Source organism: Octopus bimaculoides, chromosome 13 (genome assembly GCF_001194135.2).
Source record: "Octopus bimaculoides isolate UCB-OBI-ISO-001 chromosome 13, ASM119413v2, whole genome shotgun sequence".
Classification (NCBI taxonomy): Eukaryota; Metazoa; Mollusca; class Cephalopoda; order Octopoda; family Octopodidae; genus Octopus; species Octopus bimaculoides.
In genome coordinates, this window is record NC_068993.1 from 36,454,897 (window position 1) to 36,474,877 (window position 19,981).

At 37.2% G+C, this 19,981-nt stretch overlaps 1 protein-coding gene and 1 non-coding gene across 4 annotated transcripts in view; one reads left to right on the forward strand and one right to left on the reverse strand.

The window, feature by feature from the left end:
- LOC106880837 (uncharacterized) overlaps nt 1–4,293 on the reverse strand; it is a 12,111-nt gene extending 7,818 nt beyond the window's left edge. The window contains exon 1 of the transcript XR_008265387.1: nt 4,177–4,293. This is a non-coding gene — a transcript (uncharacterized LOC106880837). The remainder of the gene's footprint in view (nt 1–4,176) is intronic.
- The window catches only part of LOC106880840 (transmembrane protein 144), an 86,592-nt gene that overhangs the window by 28,095 nt on the left and 38,516 nt on the right, over nt 1–19,981 (forward strand). For 2 of the 3 annotated variants that reach the window (XM_014930971.2, XM_014930972.2), the window contains exons 1-2: nt 8,534–8,680; nt 16,078–16,283. In XM_014930971.2, coding sequence (XP_014786457.1) covers nt 16,106–16,283 — 178 coding nt within the window. In that variant the 5' untranslated portion in view covers nt 8,534–8,680; nt 16,078–16,105. Of the gene's footprint in view, nt 1–8,533; nt 8,681–16,077; nt 16,284–19,981 lie in introns of those variants that run through there. The other variant, XM_052972429.1, reaches the window with a different exon arrangement.

The window sequence follows — 19,981 nt, forward strand, 5'->3', positions numbered from 1 at the left end:
CATTGGGTATGACTCCTTCGTGTATCACCTGGTTCGTAATACGGGTGACTAGGCTATAGCCAACACTGCCAGATATTTAGAGCATCTCTGCAGTGATTCCTGATGGGCCGGGGGCTTTCCCGGTCTTCATACTATTAATTGCTTTATCTACCCTGGTACTATCAACTCGGATAGCTGGTCCCTCCATTGGGTCGACATACGGCAGGCTCTCTTTCTCCCATTCATTCTCTTTATTAAGCAATCTATCGTAGTGGCATCTCCAGACCTCTTTCTTTGCATCCTCATTTAATGCAAGCGTACCATCATCCATGCGAACACATTTCTCTCCTACAACATCACTATTCTCTCTCCTACACTGTCTTGCAACACGAAATACCTCGAGTCTTTGGTCAGATTAATTATTTCATATTAGTTACTATTAACGAGCTAACTAGGACACTGCAACCCTGTCGTTTGATATGCTAGATGTAGCAGACAAATCACCTTCACATTACAGCTTACTTTCTAAAATGGAGGATATGCTGGACAAAAAGATGAACAACAGCAACTTCGAACAAAATCAGTATGGAAAATGAAAACAAGATCAGTTATTGGAATCTGTGTAGTTGATGAAGTGGCTAGAAATAGGAGCTAAATCTTTCTCAAATGACACCTTAGTCCTTAGAAAAGCCACATTGGATAATAGCGACTTGTATGCAATGTGCCTGGAAAATGACAGGATGGTCACGGCTGGAACGTTTTTGCTCATGATTCTGATCGATCAGAGCAACCTAGGGCTAAATGACAATAACAAAAGTGTTAAACTGTTATCACAAAGTTTTCGTCACCAGAACAAAGATTGCGTTAATAAAGAAACTGATATAGTAAAGACTAAAGGGACGTAACTGCTAATTTACAGACTGAACCGAGACATCGAATATATTGAATGAATGAATTTAGTTTGAAATGGGAACGAAGACTGGAGAGAAAACTAATTATTGGAGAGTGGGCTGTAACATAGCTAAATTAGTTACGGAGAAGGTTTCAGGTAAAACACTTCGCTCTCTTTTAAACAATGGGAAAAAATGCAATGTCCTCCAAAACGAAGAGAACGCGTCAGTGTTCAAGCAATCAGTTTGTATGTAGACGAAATGTATTGTAGAAGTGGCAATAACTCTAACAGGAGTTTGCAATGACCAATATATAGACAGAAGCTAAAAGTGAGATAAAGTTAAAAGAAAACGTCTCTTTTACTAGTTATTTTTCTATGTACCAAGCATGAACTTTTGAATTTCATTGCTGTCTTTAGTTTACATTATTGCCGCTTTCTATCTTCGCTTTTACACTTTTTCAGAAGAGTTGTGCACCTGAGCCTGTATGCAATAAGTTCATTATTATTGTAAAGCTATTGAAGGCAGCGAATTGGCAGAATTGTTAGCACACCAAACAAAATACTTAGCAGCGTTTCGTCCATCTTTATGATCTGAGTTCAAATTCTGCTGAGGTCGACTTTGCTTTTCATTCTTTCAGGGACGGTAAAATAAGTATCAGTCAAGAACTAGGGTCGGTGTAATGGACTTCCAATCAAAAAACTGCTGGCTCTGTGCCAAAATTTGAAACCATTATAAAACTATTACATGCTATATCAGCAGCGATGTTTTCTTGAGATAAAATCCTTAAGTCTCAAGAATCTTTCTTGGAATTTTTGCAGCATACAGGATTGCGCTTTTCTGCAGGCCAACAATATGTCTCAATTTCAATATCCTTTAGCCTTGATGGGATGGTTGGTGCTAAGAAGGGCATTCAGTCATAAAAAAACCATACCAAAACAGACAGTGAAGCTTGATGCAGTCTTCTGCCTAGCCAGCTCCTGTCAAACCGTCCAACCCATCCCAGCATGGAAAACGGACGTTAAATGATAATTATTATTAAGGCAGAGGTATTGTTTTCAGTCGCGTTTGTTTGTTTGTTCGTCCGTGGGCAAGATATCTGAACAGTTGGATGGATTCAGATGAAACTTTCAGAGATGTTTGGCCTCGTGACTGGCACGAACTGATTAGATTTTGGGATCGATGCGGTACCGGGTTAGGGTTTTTGAGCACAGTCGGGTTCATTTTTAGTATTCCCGTTTATGAGAGCAGTGAAGTTTATTTCAGATATTCTCATTTTAAAAATCATCTCCGGCTAATCGTTGAGAGGTCGTTGGTGTTGCCTTGTCAGAAGTTTGCGCTCTCTGAGTGCTCTTATTATTATTATCATTATTATTATTTTAGGCGAGCTGGCAGAATCGTTAGCACGCCGGGCGAAATGCTTAGTGGTATTTCGACCGTCGCTACGTTCTGAGTTCAAATTCTGTCGAGGTCGACTTTACCTTTCATCCTTTCGGGGTCGATAAATTAAGTACGGGGTGAGTACTGGCGTCGATGCGATCGCATGTCCCCCTCCCCACAAAATCCAGACCGTGTGTCTATAGTAGAAAGGATTATTATTTTAGGCGAGCTGAGAGAATCGTTAGCGCGCAGGACGAAATGCATAGCGGTATTTCGCCCGTCGCTACATTCTGAGTTCTCTTATTATCGCTCTGTACCCATTTAATGCTTCGTTCAGCAGTATACGTATATTGGGTTCTGCACCAGATTATTAGTATCGCAACGCCTGAGTGAAATATTAAAAACATATTTATATATATTACCCCTTGTGTATGTGTGGAGAAAAACTAAAGTACATCATCATGATGAAATACATATATTTGACAACCCTGTACATTTTCAACAATAAAGCTACTTGTAACGCATTCATTCATACACACCAGCAAGTGTTGGAAGGATGAAAATAAAAATAACTGAAGCGGAAAAATTATTGAAATTCCACTGAAATGTAATGACTGAAAGTATTTTACTGGTTTACTTAAGTAGCTCCTTAATTAAAGGTCATTATTGCCATGGGACATTAAATTTAAGACAAATATAGCTTATAGCATAGAGGTATTCTGTTGTTTGGCAAAGGTGGAAGTGGTAACTAGAATGTAAATAAAACGTGTTGGAATTATATGAAACATGTAAAAATTGTATAAAATATGTATAATGAGGCGGAGGTAAGGAATACGCACACCACCCAAAACGCCGAAAATAGGTGGTGTGTGTATTCTTTACCTTCGCCATATAATTACACGCAATGACATAACTTGAGGGTACGCCCTGATACACATCTTCACCACTATCTCTTTTTCATCCCCCAAAAACAGGGTAGCATGTATCTCCTCTATAGCAAGACACATGTTTCTGTCCCTCTACCATACTTTAACCTTTCATCACCTAGCACAAAGCCACAAAAAGAAATTATACAAAACAAACAGAACTGTTATAAAGCAATTATAACATGTGCAGAAATTATATAAAACGTGTAAAAATTACATAAAAACTGAGAATATTATATAAAACGTGTAAAAATTACATAAAAACTGTGAATTGATAAATGTTGAATTATAAACTAAGTTGGAAATTCTCACTAATATTACGTTTTGTGAATAGGTTCAAAGAATTTTTAAACGGAATTCAGTTTGGAAGCAAGTACGTGAATGTTGTCACGTTATTGGTTAGTCTCTGGTCATCCTAATTAAGGGTAACCAAATCTGATTCCAACTGTAACCATCCCGTGTTTTGTTTTTGTTTTTTTTTTTGTTTGTTTTTTCATGTTTAAACAGAAACTACGTTGCCAAGTGTAATTGAGGAAGATTTGGCTGTTATTATTTCGAGCAGGCTGGGCGATCGTGTCACCAAGTGTTTTTTGAGTGAAGCAAATTAGGTTAAACATGTTTAAAACCTTTGTGTTCGTTATGAGTAATTACTAATTTATATACAACTAAAGAAGATTATCACCCTGCTTATTGCAAAGAAAAGTGGACGAGGGGTAAGAACGGATGAAACTAATGTGAGAAGTATGGTAAAATCTTGGATGGTCTAAAAGAGTGCTCTACTAAATGTTTATATGTAAGCTGCCTACTAACAACAAATTTTGCTAACAAGGCAAAACATGACAGAACAAACGAAAGCTACAAGCTTTATAATTTTAAATGGCTGTTGATAATTATAAAACATTAAACCGAATCTCGTGTTGTTTTTTTTTTATTTTATTAGTAGTAATAATATTAGTAGTAACAACAGTGGTAGTAGTAGCATTTATTATTTATTCATTTACCTGAACTGGTGACCGGCGAAGAATTGGGAACAACACCAAAAATGAATAGCGAGACAAAACACAAACAGATTTATTATCTCCCTTGATTACCCATGCTTTCAACTTTCTGTCGCTACGTGTCGCATAGCCTTCAGGAGTAAATAACTCTTGATGTTTGCTTAACATTATTAAACAAGTGTTGAACAAAATTTAATGCAAATAAAGGACATTTCAATTTCTAACTAGACCAATGTTTGAAAATCTGTCACTTGCTACACAATAAAAATGATTAAATTATCTACTCTAAGAAATAAAATTAGATTTGTCTTTCTCCCAGCTTATACAAGCGTAGTCCATCTGCTACAATTTTCTCTGCTTTCAAGCCCAACATGTCTTAGTGCGTTTGGTGTTGTTCTGGAATGTCCAACGTCAAGTGTTTTGGGAAAGCTGGCTTTTTTCCTAATGTCATTCTTCTGCTATCTACGTCATTACAGTCTTTGGTTGGAGTAGGGGAGCGAAATCTGCGTATGACTTCGAGGATATTCTGTAGGAATCGTCGGTGAAATGAGTCCAGATTCTTTTCTTTGCCGTTTTTGTTACAATGTCTGAAAATGGGACGGGGTGATCCTGACTGGAACATTTTTAGCTCTAGGTCTTTTTGGTGAAGGCTGACTCGGAGCGAAACGGCAGCACCGTGAATCCTTATAACTTTAAATCTGTTGTTTAGCGCCAGATCAATCCTGAGAGAGAAGTAATGATTAATGCAGGTCTTTGGGGTGAGGATTGAACGCAACATGGGTAATGAGAGAATAGGGAAGTGGATCGGGAGAACTTGAGTGAGGTCGTACGAGTGGATGCCATTATAGTAGCCGTAAAATAAGATAGCAAGAGGACACAGGACGTGTGTGAATGATTTATGCTAATCTATCGAATGATTACAATGATTTTTTTTTTCGGATTGGGTGGTGAATGTTTTGTTCTCTGATTGTAAATGAGGTTTAGTACGAAATATGTTCGTGCCGAGCCGAAACCCATGCCCATTGCTAAGTGGAGCACTGGACGGCATCTCACCACCCCATCATTATTCAATGGTGCACCCTCAGATTTAGAAAAAAACAGATTACAAAAGTTAGTGTCCAGCTAGAAGATTCTGAAGCACCTCCCAGGCACCAAAGTCTGACGACGGGCCTGCCTAACATACACTGTTCCCTTTCCAGACGTTTGTACATTACTGCATATGCTTTATACGCACTTTTGACAAGTTGTAGTGCACCTGAGCACTGTATAGAATAATTTCATTATTATTATTATTTAAACCACAACCCGTTATTTCAATTACCATTCAGTATGTTGAAAAATTTTAAAACATTTTTAAATATATTAAAGCATGTCAATATCTATCCTCTCATATCCATCCCTATCAGAAATACTGAACTTCAAGGTACAGAAAAACTTGTTGAGAAATGCTTTGGTTCAAAACTAAGCTATGTGCAGTGGAGTGGCTAGAGTGTGTTGCTGCCTGGAATAGCTCTTGAGATTTCCACCGACCTCGTATACAGGCTTATACGACACAGCCAAAAGTTTCGCCCCCATATTTCCGTCGCTCGCCTGGCACAGAACACCGCATCGCTCCACTGCTCATAAAATAAAGATCTATTTATTTACAAAGAAGGATGTTCTATTATAATTCCATTTACATATAGAACGCATTATAGCAGTCGACTTCTGTACTTCACTGGTACATTATTTTAATGACCCCGGAAGGCTGAAAGACAGAGTTGTCATTGATGGCATTTGAACTCAGGCTAAGTACAGTTGGCTAATACACAGGAGTAGGTATGGCTTCGTAACATGTGCCAAGTTTTCGCTAGTTATTTGAGATACCTATGTAGTTGCGAGTAGACATTGCCTTTTGATGATCCTCCTACTCTTGACTCGGCAGAATATCAAGCATCTGGCCAATACTCAGCTGGTACTCATTTGCAACTAATTAAACTGGAGTAATTTGGAATTAGTGCATTACTCAAGGATACAAGGTACCGTGCAGTCTAAACACAACTTTAGGATGGTGAGTTACATACCTTAAGCCAGGGGTGGGCAACCCCTGGCACGCTTGCCAAACCTGGCACGCCAATAAGTGTTCATAAGAACTTAGCAATAAAACTGAAGAGGAAGAAAGAGAATTAATTTCTCTTGAACTCGGCGAAACCAAAGAAAAAAAAACAGGTTAATACTTTTATAACCTTTATCTCGGGCAAGTCCAGTTCCAACTTAGTTACTGCTAGTTTTGAGGTTTCAAAAGTTATTGCCCAACATGGAAAGCCACTCAGTGATGGGGAATATATTAAAGAAGCTTGGCTAGAGTATGCACCTTTCCTTTTTGACAATTTTTCAGAAAAGGAAAAGATTATTCAACACATTAAAGAATTGTCTGTGAGTAGGAAAACAGTTAAGGCTAGAATACTTAAATTGGAGAAGAATGCTTCTAAACAATTGACAAAAGATTTGTCTTCATGTACGTTTTTTTTTTTTTTCTATTTGTATTGATGAAAGTACGGGCATTACATCATCAGCTAGGTTAGCCATTTTGTCTCGATTTTGTGAAGATATGGTTGCCCTTCTAACACTGCCTGAGCGTACTACTGGGGCTGAAATCTGTAAAGCAGCTGTGAACGAATTTTATTCTTGACAAATTGACATTTCAAAAGTAGTATCCGTCACAACAGATTATGCCTCCAGCATGACCGGTAAGAAGGCAAAATTTGTAAATCTATTTGAAAGAGAAGTTGGTCATACACTGATAGGCTTTCATTGCATTATACATGAGGATGTTTTATGTGCAAAAGCTGGCCTGAAGGAACTTCAGGAAGTGCTGCAGACTGTTACCAAGGTTGTTAACTACATTTCTGCTCAGGCTTTAAATAAGAGACAATTTCAAGTTTTACTGAATGGGGTAGAATCTGTGTAAGGACTGTGTATAATGGACTGAAAATGTACAACAATGTTCGATGGCTTAGCCGAGGTTTTGTTCTGAAACGATTTGTTGAATGCTTAAATGAGATAAAGCTCTTTTTGAATGACCAACATGTTATCAAGAATTGTTTGACATATCGGTTTGCAGACTGATTTTTTTTTGCTCATTTTTGTGAACATTTAAATGATTTGAATGTTAAATTACAGGGCTCTAGTAAAACTCTTGATGTTATGTTTGGTTACATAAAGGCTTTTGAAATGAAACTAGAAGTTTTTTAAATGGATGTGAACAATGAGAGTGTAGCGTACGCTTGAGGGAAATTCCTCTCTCTGTCTTGTAATATATGTAGATATAGCCCCTGGCAACCTACTATTGTAATCATTGTAATGTTTATGAATAAACAAATGTTTTCTTGAAAAACTTCAAATGGTCTTGGTTTTCATATGGGTAACAACACGCATCCTAAACCAGCGTAACCAAAATATCAGTAACCTATCTTATCAGTTCTAAACCAGCTTTCTTCCAAAAGGCATAGTGTATCAACGTGTACATTGTCTAATGTGTCATTTTAAAGACGATATAGTGCGGTTCGAGAGAAATGTGACTATTATTTCTAACAGGTGAAGTGACAACATAGAGGCATTCAAGTGTTGTTGTGTAAGAGAAATATACAGCTCCAAGTGACAAACAGCTTGTTCTACAATTTTGTCTCGATAGCGATGTAAGTTCATTTTTATCCCAGCTTGCACTATAGACCCTATATCAATTAATTATAACCCTTTGTTATCAAAATCCAACTACTGCAAAGACTAAACATCTGAATTAGATAAGTTTACATCGGTGGTTCTTAACTTAATGAGGCTCTTGTGAGAGTTGTAAACTTGCAGAGGGGCAGAAAAGGCCTCGCGGTTGTTACTATGGGATGAGGAAGGCGCTGGGTGTTTAGAGCGGTCGGGATTTTTCATGGAAATAAAGTATTTGAATTAGGTTCAATATTTATATTTATGACACATTTCCTTTCAAAAATTACAGATCAAAAAATGAGTAGATAGAGACTGTGCTATCAGTGAACAAAAATATTGTACCAAGGTCCAATATAATTTCTTCGCCGTCTTTAGTAATTACCAAAAGCACTGGGCCACGCAAATATCTTAACAGTCGACCTCTTCTGTCTGTATGTATGTATGTGAGCTTATTGATTTAACTAAAGGAAAATTACGATTGGCCTCTCAAGTAATAAACTACAGTCACATCATATATTAAAAATGATGATATTGGTGGTAGTGGTGAAAAAAAGGAAGAGCAGTTTGGTGATAAGTGTGATAATGATTATGACGGCAACTGTAATGTCACATGCTACGGTAATCATTACACAAGGGAATGACCTTTCGCGCTACACCGGTATAGCTCGTGTTTGTAAGCAAACCTCGTTTGTCACATGACTTAATTGAAAGTAAAATATCGATAATAGATCTTTGTTTGAGTTGTGGTCGAACTTCCGATTATATTTACTCCCTACGTCTTTCCGAGAAAGGAAATTATTTCTGAGAAGTAAGTAATCGTTTAGCTATTTTGTTTTATATATTTCGTGTATAGTACGATTGAAATCAGAGGCGTTCCAGCCTTGACCATCCCGTCATCCTTTTTATCTAGGATGACATTATCCATTCTGACATTTTTAAGGTACTAGGGGAAGAACTGGTTGCTGTTTCGGCTTCAGTTTTATTTCATTTTCAATTATGTTTATGCTTTTTTTTAACCCTTCGTCTCTATTCTCATTCACTCGTTATTACTTTCTCTCTATCTCTCTATTTTTACTCGTTTACTTGTTTCAGTCTTTTGACTGTGGCCATGCTGGAGCACCGCCTTTAGTCGAGCAAATCGACACCAGGACTTATTCTTTGTAAGTCTAGTACTTATTCTATCAGTATCTTTTGCCGAACCTCTAAGTTACAGGGACGTAAACACACCAGCATCGGTTGTCAAGCGATGTCGGGGGTGGGTGGACAAACACACACACACATATATATATATATACGACGAGCTTCTTTCAGTTTCCGTCTACCAAATCCACTCACAAGGCTTTGTTTGGTCGGCCCGAGGCTACAGTAGAAGACACTTGCTCAAGATGTCACGCAGTGGGACTGAACCCGGAGCCATGTGGTTGGTAAGCAAGCTACTTTATTTCATAAATATTTACCATAAAGGCATTACAACAGCCACTCCTCCTATTTCTATATGTATAAAGATATATATATACATATATATATATATATAAATTTATATAACTAAGGATAAGATCGTTATTTAAAATACCGATCTTATCAGGTGGCTAGCATTGGAATAAAAACCTCAAAGGTAATAATTATTAAAATCATAATTAAGGGTATCCAAGAGATACCACCACGCTAGAAATAGCAGCCAAAATTTGACTCTGAAACAGCATTTAATGTGATATTGGATATTAAATGTGATAACCCCGTATAAGTTAGTTTTGTTTCGTGCAGTCTGGAATTGGACAAAAATGGGCCCTGGGCTATTCTACTTGTGAGTCCCCTCCCTATTCCTAACCATCGTGACTAGAAATGTATAAAATCTTGACCGATAGAATAAGTACTAGGCTTACAAAGAATAATTCCTGGGGTCGATTTGCTCGTCTAAAGGCGGTGCTCCAGCATGGCCGCAGTCAAATGACTGAAACAAAGAAAGAATATTTGTTAAAAATCAAAACAAATTCAAATCCCAATCTTCAGTTTTGACAATCTGACAACTCTTTTCTTCTTTCATTCTACCTTTTTAACGATGTGGGATTTTGATGTTGTTGACACTCTTTCTTTCTTTCTTTCCCCTATTTCTTTTCTTTTTTTGCTCGTTTTTCTGGCATAGTGTCTCTAGGACCACATTATTCAGGTTTCTTAAACCTTTAGCTGGCATGTCATAGGTCAGCAGCTGAAATATTAAAAAAAAAAGCTCAAAATGGAAAATAACATCGATTCAATTACGAGTTTGCGGTGTGCGGACACACGAAAATACATGCTTCTTTTTCTCTAAATGCCAATTTTTCTTTAAAGGCGCTCCAGCCGTGACAACCATCTTGTATTCTAAAGAGATTCCAGCCGTGACAATTTTATTTTTAAAAGCTTTCCAATCGTAACTGTCGCGTTCCAAACTATCCCTCGTCACAGTTTATTGAATAATGTTGTCCAGGTTAAGCTAGGATGGAATAGTCGTGGGTGAAACGTCTTTTATCATTTGAACGTTGCATCAGAGCTGACCTGGAGCTAAACAACAGTAATTAGTAATACATTGCGTGGAGTGAGAGGCACAACGAGTAAGATTTACTCAATTTTTAACTTTATGAAAAATATATTACTTATAAATGTTCGCTACCTTACAAAACCTATATCAGCTTCTCTAAATGCATTAATAATACTATAACATCTTCAGAACAAGCAAAGTGGCTAGTTCTAAAATCTCTTATAGAAATGCAAGTACTAACTCTACTGAAAATTGATGTTTGTTGCCACATCACCATGGCTGTTCCGTACGGAACAATGTTACTACTCTTTTTTAACCTCAGGAGGACACCTCCTCCGGCTGGTTAACAACACAAAACTAGTGTCCTGTATATTGCAAGCAAGGGAACGAACCCCTCCCATCCAGCGGTGACAAGACCAGTAGACGAGATCTGATTTCAGGGTCTTACCCGTCCTCAGTACTGGACACCTGTCTACTAGACATGGCAGTCATTCGTCCCAGTTCACAATATATAAATAAGCCACATTCAGCCACTGATTTTGCAACAAGCAAAGTAGCTTGTTCTAAATGCATGCAGTTACTTTACTGAAAAGTTTGAGCATATAAAAGACAAATTTAGCTGGATGAAAATGAGTAAGACAAGATAAGGTAAATTTGCCACTTCAATTCTCCAGAGTTACATTTGAAAATAAAAACTCATACATGTCAGTATCCACCCTTCAATTTTCAGAAAGATCAGAAATGCAACAAAAATATTAAATATCTAGGTCAAATGAAAGAGGATCATAAAAAGATGACATATGATATGAAAAGATGACATAAAAGTAATTCAATGAAATTAAAGTAATTAACTAAATCTTAAAATTCAGTTTAAAATATTCTCTATAGCATCTTCATGGTCTGCTGGAGTGGCCCTCTTCCTGATACATTTATACACCATGCAGTTAAAGAGAAAAATTATTGAAATTAGTCATTATTTATTTTGCCCCATTTTAGACATCGTTTTGAAAAGTGAAAATTATCACCTGTACCAGTGGAGCACTAAAAGCACCATCCTGAGCGTGATCGTTGCCAGAGCAGCTGTCTGGATTCCGTGCCGGTGGCACGTAAATAGCACCAGCGTGATAGTTACCAACGTTGCCTCCCTGGCACGTGAAAAGACATTCAAGCAAGATCGTTGCCAGTGCCGATGAACTGGCTCCTGTGCAGGTGGCACGTAAAATCCACCATTTCGAGCATGGCCGTCGCCAGTACCGCCTGACTAGCCTTCGTGCCGGTGGCACGTAAAAGCACCCACTACACTCTCGGAGTGGTTGGCGTTAGGAAGGGCACCTGTAGAAACTCTGCCAAATCAGATTGGAGCCTGGTGTCGCCTCCTGGTCCACCAGTCCTCAGTCAAATCGTCCAACCCATGCTAGCATGGAAAGCGGACGTTAAACGACGATGATAAACATTAGTGGGGGGAAAAAAATTGACTTGGAATCCAACATTGAAAATATTGATTGTTAAACACCAAAAACTATCCAGATACTTTATTAGCAATCTCAATTACAATTGGGTCAAAGTTGAGGAGAAATTTCTTGGGAAAAAAAAGTGCCTGTCACCTGACTATGTTTCAAACTCAATCAACTTCAACAACTATGCTGATCGACTTTTACTCTGAGATGATGCAACAGTATAAAATGATGCAATACTTGCAATGTAAAGATTTGAAACAGACAGGGTGACAATGACATGAAATCAGAAATTACTCATTTTGTCCTGGTTGCCAATTTTCCCCCCCTCTACATTTATGTGTTTGGAGGTGGTGTGTATGTATGTGCAGCTGTTAACCAAGTTGCTAGTTATAGTAGCTACATTCCTCATCAATATAGAAATTTCAATAAACAAATAAGTCCTAAAAATAAGACAGGATGGTCATAGAAGGAATGTCGTTCATCATAAATCTGCTGGGTCAAAGCTGACCTAAGGCTAATCAACAACAATTAGTGACAGACATATCCCAGTAGAAGAAAAATTCTCTATACAGTCACTTGGTTTGCTAGAAATAGCAACTAAATCACTACTAAAATTCCTTCAGTTATGCTCTACATCATAAATGGAAGGAATTAGGACAAACAATGAGAAAATGTAATATATTGAACAAATGACAAAAACTATCCCAGCTATCTCAGGGATTTCTGTATTTTTTAACATTTCAGATAGTGTTACTACTCTCTTGGTGTTAACAGCCTTTGAATACAATTGATAGGGAATTGATAAGCTCACTTTGCACATAGTTTCACATCAAGCCTCACTGTGTGGCACTATGGGCAAGTGTCATCTACTATAGTCCTAAGTCAACCATTGTCACATGAATGAATTTGGTTGACAAAAACTGTGGAATCCTGTTGTGTATGTCATCATCATCATCATCGCTTAATGTCTGTTTTCCATGCTGGCATAGGTTGGATGGTTTGACAGGAGATGGCTAACCAGGGAGCTGTGCAGACTACAATTGCCTGTTGTGGCATGGATGCTTTTAGCTTGCCCCCAGCATGGTTGTGTTTATGCAGCACCAGCATGAATGCATTTTTTGTGGCACCAGTACCTGCAAAGGTTAAGCCTGTATGTATGGACTACAGCGATTTTACTTAGCTTGGTGTGTCTTAAGTACAGCAAATCACCACAATTCTCAGTCCCTTGTCATTTCCTCAGTGAGGCCCAGTGTCCAGAGATCCTTTCTCACCACTTCATCCAACATCTTCCTGGGTCTACCCCTTCCAGGGGTTCCCTCCACAATTGGAGCTTGACACTTCTTTATGCAGCTGTCCTCATCCATATGCATCACATGACCAAACTAATGCAGTCTCCTCTCTTGCACACATCTGATACCTCTTATACGCAGTTTTCCTCTTAATCCATTTACACTGCCGTGCATGCACACTGACGTTACCCATCCAGTGGAGCATGCTAGCTTAATTTCTTTCAAGTTTTCGCAAGTCCTCCGTAGTACGATTATGTGCATCTTTGTGATTGTGTTTGTTGCACACGCATGCACACACACCATCCCTTGATAACCAGTGTTGGTTTGTTTACACTCCAATAACTTAACAGTTTAGCAGAAGAGACTAATAGATTAAGTATCAGACAACAAGAAAAAGATGTAAATATACCAATGTACATATGCAAGGATAAAAATACACACACATACACATATATACTTATCACTCATGGAAACACATAGTAAATGATTCACGAGTATTCAAGCAAACTAAGTCAACTTGTTCCATTTGCCAAAAAGGTTTGCAAGGCATTTGTTTTTGAAAGTAGTGGTTTTCTGATTGCAGCCCTCCCGTGAAATCCAGCTTTGTGCAGCTCCCAGCAAACAATTTTTGTGAAAACTGTTCTTGAGGTGGTCATTAAGCTCTGCAGTAATTTTGGGAGCTGTACATTTGTGATCCTTTCTAACTATTCGCTATCTGAAAGTTGTGGTTTTCTTCCTGAGTTTTGTTTCAACAAGGAGGTTTTTCCCTCTTTGTCAAAGGCTGTCATTACTTTCAAGACAGTACTTCTTGATACACCAAACATTTCAACTGTTTTCGTTTCGCTAGTCACTGCCATACGAGCACCAACAATTTGACCTCTTTGAAAGTCCAATAGATCTGTGATTTTAATGAATTTTAATTACTCTTTTCTGATGATATCTGAAAACAAACAGCAATTTTAGCAAAACTTATCAAGCAACACTAATAATAAATCAAAAAACAAAAATAAACAAGCTTTTGATGGTTTTATAGATATTTCAAAATTACGATGCTAGGTGTTTCCATTATTTTGTCCAACTCCTGTATGTATGTATGTATATATATATATATATATATATATATATATATATATATACATATATATATGTGTGTGTGTTGTTAAAACTAAGCATCTGGACAAAGGTAAACATGTAAACAAACATACACATGTATATATCTACACATACAGAGGCATAAGCATGGCTGTGTGGTAAGAAGTTTGCTTCTCAATCACATGGTTCCAGGTTCAGAGCCACTGCATGACACCTACTATAGCCTCAGGTCAACCAAAGCCTTGTGAATGGATTTGGTAGACAGAAACTGAAAGAAGCCTGTTGTGTATCTTCTACTATATATGAGGGGGTATGAAAAGTTTTGAGCCTTGAAGTCTTGTACCATGTTTTGTTTTTTCAAGGCTCAAGACTTTTCATACACCCTTCGTAAATGCAAGTGTATGTATGTGGTTATGCATGCGTATTTAGTCCTGAAAGGCTCTAAAACAGTGCATCCTTGAGAAAACAAATTTGATTTTCAAAATATGTGCAAAGAGAAGGTTGTCCGTGAATAATAATCAAAAAATAAAATTTACTATAAGAAATAGCTCAACTTTTAGATCAACAGCTTTCCTACTCTCTATCTCTCAGACTTCCACTCTCTACATATATTTTCTGCACTCTTTATCACTCTCTGTATATGTATTATCTCTCATGCATGCTGTCACTCCATCTCTCTTTTCATATAATGTAATTGCTTTCATTTGGTTTAAAACTGTTTTGTAATGTTTACTTTCATTTTATGATGCATTACTATTACAGACAAATCCTGTTTTCTAATTGAGTAAAACTTATCAAACTTTAAACTTCTGTAACAATTTCTAAAATTTTCCTGGAATAAATGAATCACAAAATCAAATTCAACATGAAAAAGTACATGAATGTACCAAATTTGAAAATTTTCGCTTAATTTTCAAATTTCAAAATCTGTAACAACAACAAAGATCTTTTTCTATTTGTTTCTTTCATTTTTTGCTTTACTCATTGTAAACTCCCCCACTCCTATATATATATTTACCACACTCTCTCTCACTCTCTATAAATATATATAGCTTGCACTGAGTGAGCTATATACTTTTATATACCTCTGTAACATTTTTCTAGAAATTTTCTGGAATAAATGAATCACAATATCAGATTCAGTGGGAAAAAGTACACCAGCATATGAGATTTGAAAATTTTCACTTAATTTTAGAATTTCAAAATCTGTGACAGCAACAGAAAAGACCTCTCTCCCTCTCTTTCATTTTTCACTTTTGTCATTGTAAACTTTCCCCTCTCTTTCTATATATATATATATATTTACTACATTTTCTCTCTCTCTCTCTCACTCACTCAATATTTGTGTGTGTGAGAGGAATTTTGTAAGAGCAACAGTGATTTTAAAAAAGTATGTTAAAGATAATTTATTTTAATAGAAAATGAAATGTAATTTTTAAAAAATACACTATTTGAAAATAAAGGAAGTGGGGATTGTAATGATGATCACCAAAATCAGAACTAAGCGGGGAAGGGAAGAGACTGAAGAAATTCATAAATTTTCAAAAATTTTTTCATAAAAAGCTTCCCTCCATCATTCGTGAGGGAGTAGTGAAAACAGTTTGAAAAATCCTTGTCAAAACACAGAAAATTCAACTTATGTGGGTTCTCTATTCCAAAACTTCTGTATGATCTCACAAGTACAGTAAATATGTTTGTGCGTGTGTTGTGTATATGTCAGTATGGTTGATGTGGCTGCATGATATATTTGTATGTGTATATGTGTCAATAAATATGTATGTATGTCTATACATTCAATGTATCTCTATGAATAGTTGTGTGTTTTAATATTCTATACCTATTATATTTCCAGTACAATATTCCTCTAGAGAAAACCAGTGATGATGCAGTTACTTTTCCCAGCTTTAGCATTGATGCCAATGCTCACTCTCACAGAAGGTGCTAATCATACATCAAACACGAACTTTTCAATATCTGCTGGGTACATATCTTCAGCAATATCTGTCATCTTTTATGGTAGCAACTTTGTACCTGTTAAACAATATGAAACGGGTGATGGTAAGACTTCATCTATCTCTTAATATTTTTCTTTATTTTTCCTATGTCTTGTAAGTGTATTTGGTAGATGGAAATTATACAGAGGCCCATTATGTACACATATACCTTTCTCTACTCTTCTCTCTCTTTCACTCTGTTTCCCCAATCCCTCTACTCCTTTGTTCTTTCTCTCTCTGTCTCCCATTTTTCCCTCTTAATACTTCCTCTTCTGTACCACATGACCAGTGTCCAGTAAAGGCAGTGTTGTTCTTTTTCGCTCTGCTTTTGACCAGACTGGTCTGAGCTTCTGCTGCGTCCACTAGGACTTACTCCATTTCATCTTTGCGCAACCCCACTAAATTCATTCGATAGCTGCAAAGCTCTTTCTTTTGTATCTGTGGTATATGCATAATTATTATTTTTCTTCTGTTGTATATAGCTGTAAAGCTTCATGCTGTTATATATACATAATTCTTTGTCTGTTGTATAATATCTTGTTTGTTTCTATCTTAGTATGCATTTGCTAACTTTTTTCCAGTAGCTTAATAACACCACTGGTGCCTCCAAAATTAAGTGGTCTCAATGGTAATGGCGCAAAATCACTATGATATTTTGGGTTATTAACTGATGAGGAAAACTCAGCTGCGAATATTCCGTGTATCATGTCTTTGTCTATATTTCCTGTCTATTAAGTTTTTGTCTAGTATTCCATTTGCTCTGCTTTAGTCTAACTTTTTCTCCATGTTATGTTCTTTCTGTTCAACCCTTGATATATATATATATATATATATATATAGAAGGCACATGGCTCAGTGGTCAGTGTCAGGCTCACAATCATGAGGTAGTGAGTTCGATTCCCGGCTTGTACCCTCTGACTCGCTTCCATGCTGGTAGCACATAAAAAGTACTATCTGAACGTGATCGATGCTAGGCCCACCTGACTGGCTCATGTGTCAGTGGCATGTAAAAAGCACCCACTACACTCTCGGAGTGGTTGACGTTAGGAAGGGCATCCGCTGTAGAAACTCTGCCAGATCAAACTGGAACCTGGTGCAGCCTTCTGGCTTGCCAGTCCTCAGTCAAACCATCTAACCCATGCCAGCATGGAAAACAGACGTTAAACGATGATGATGATAGTCATGAACGGGCTGTTTCAGTTCACCTCCAATTCTGTTCAAATATGTGATGTTGATATGCCTCAAAAATGGTGAAATATCGATGTCCATTTGCTCATGAATGAGACTTGGGATGAGTTGTCTTGTCTATGTTTTTCAGGTGTTTTCATACCTGGTGCTTTGAGTCATCTCCACCACATCAAACCACAGCCTACCGGCAGACAAGCTAAGTACATGCATTGAGTATGTTTGTTCAATAATATATATATATTTATCTAATATATATATAATCGATTAAGTAAACAGAAGATGGAATTGGTATAACTCTTTATTTTGTACAACGATCATTTCAACCCATCCAGGGGCTGTCCTTTATGGGTGGGATGCTGTGCATTATATTGTGTTGAATCAATTTTGCAGTCTGGGTCACATCAAGTACATTCATATGTAAAGTAGTGTCTCACTAATGACCTTGAGCTTGGGCGGTCATGTTATTTGCTCGCTTTAGTTAGGGGAATGAGGCATATCCATAACAAATAATAATATAAACTGTAGACAAGAAAGGAAGAAAAAAGAAAAAAATTGTGGCTGTATGGTAAGTAGCTTGCTTAACAACCACATGGTTCTGGGTTCAGTCCCACTGCGTGACACCTTGGGCAAGTGTCTTCTATTATAGCCTCGGGCCGACCAAAGCCTTGTGAGTGGATTTGGTAGACGGAAACTGAAAGAAGCCCGTCGTATATATATGTGTGTGTGCGTGTGTATGTATATATATATATATATATATATATAATGTGTGTGTGTGTCTGTGTTTGTCCCCCCAACATCGCTTGACAACCGATGCTGGTATGTTTACATCTCTGTAACTTAGCGGTTTGGCAAAAGAGACCGATAGAATAAGTATTAGGCTTACAAAGAATAAACCCTACGGTCGATTTGCTCAACTAAAGGCAGTGCTCCAGCAAGGCCACAGTCAAATGACTGAAACAAGTAAAAGAGGAAAAAGAGACGGAAAGTAAATGGGAGAGGGATATAGATAGTTTGAGACCAGTGGAGGAAAAATTAGATTACATTCGGTTTAAAGTGAGAGAAAGGTACTAGAAACAGGAAAGAAAGAATATATGCAGTTAAAATTGTTTGGAAGAGTGATATAGATTGGTGGAACCTTTTGAGGAATGATATTAAAAGTCTGTCATCACACTTACTTTAAGGTTATGCCTAGGTTTATGCAGGTGTCCTGTAATAAAGATTGTGATTTAAGAGCTATGAAGTTTATGTCCCTCTACTTGACTCAACAAACTTAATTGGCAGCATTGATAATGATAAGTTCAACTGAGAAGGTGTAATAAAACTGAAACATGTCCAATATCATACACTCAGGTGGGACACCACCTTATAGGGTTTAGTGAAACAAATCAGCCCCCAGTGCTTATTTTTTAAAAGTCTGGTACCTATTCTACTGGTCTTTTTTTTTACCAAACCACTAAGTTAATTACAAGGATATGAACAAACCAACACCAGTTGTCACAGGATGGTGGGGGACAAACACAAAGACACACTTACACACATAGACACATAAGCATGCACATGCGCACACACACACAAATCAGGTTTCATTCAGTTTCTTATTTCTTTACTGCCCACAAGGGGCTACACACAGAGGAGACAAACAGATTAAGTCAATTATATCAACCCCAGTGCGAAACTGGTACTTATTTTATCGACCCCGAAAGGATGAAAGGCAAAGTCGACATCGACAGAATTTGAACTCAGAATGTAGCGGCAGACGAAATACCGCTAAGCATTTCACCCGCCGTGTTAACGTTTCTGCCAGCTCGCTGCCTTCATTCATTCAGTTTCTGTCTACTACCAAATCCACACATTAGGCCTTGGTCAGTCCAGGGCTCTAGAAGACACTTGCCCAAAGTGCAACACAGTGGGACTGAACCTGGAACCAGTTAATTAAAATCCCTTGGCTTATAACATTTCACTACATTGTAGATCATGCTAGCTTTGGTTGCAAGCTTGGAAAATAAAATACAAAACAAGAAAAAAATAGCAACAAAACTGCAACAAAAAAGAGAAGAAATTCTGTATAACAACTGTTTTCTCTCCATCTGTCATTATGTCAATATGATGGGCCTTATATTGATTTGGATGTTTAAAGGTCTTTCAGATTTATGAATTGACTTTTTAAAAATTATGAATTTATTGATCCAGATTTTTATTTATTGCTCTATCTTTTATCTTTTTTCTTTTACTGGTTTCAGTCATGAATTGACCCCAGTACTTATTTTTACTTTTTTATGCTTAGTACTTACTCTATCAACCTCTTGCTGAACCACTAAGTTACAAGGACATAAACACATCAGCACTGATTGTCAAGCAGTGGTGGAGGACAAGCACAGACATAAAGACACACACACACACACATAGATATATGTGTGTGTGTGTGTGTGTGTATATATATATATATATATATATATATATTCTCTCTTTCCTTTCCCGAGCGTCCAATAACACTATCCGTATCACGTCCTCACTTTTTTGTTATTGTTTTTTGTGTTTTTTTGAACTTATATATATATATATATATATATATAT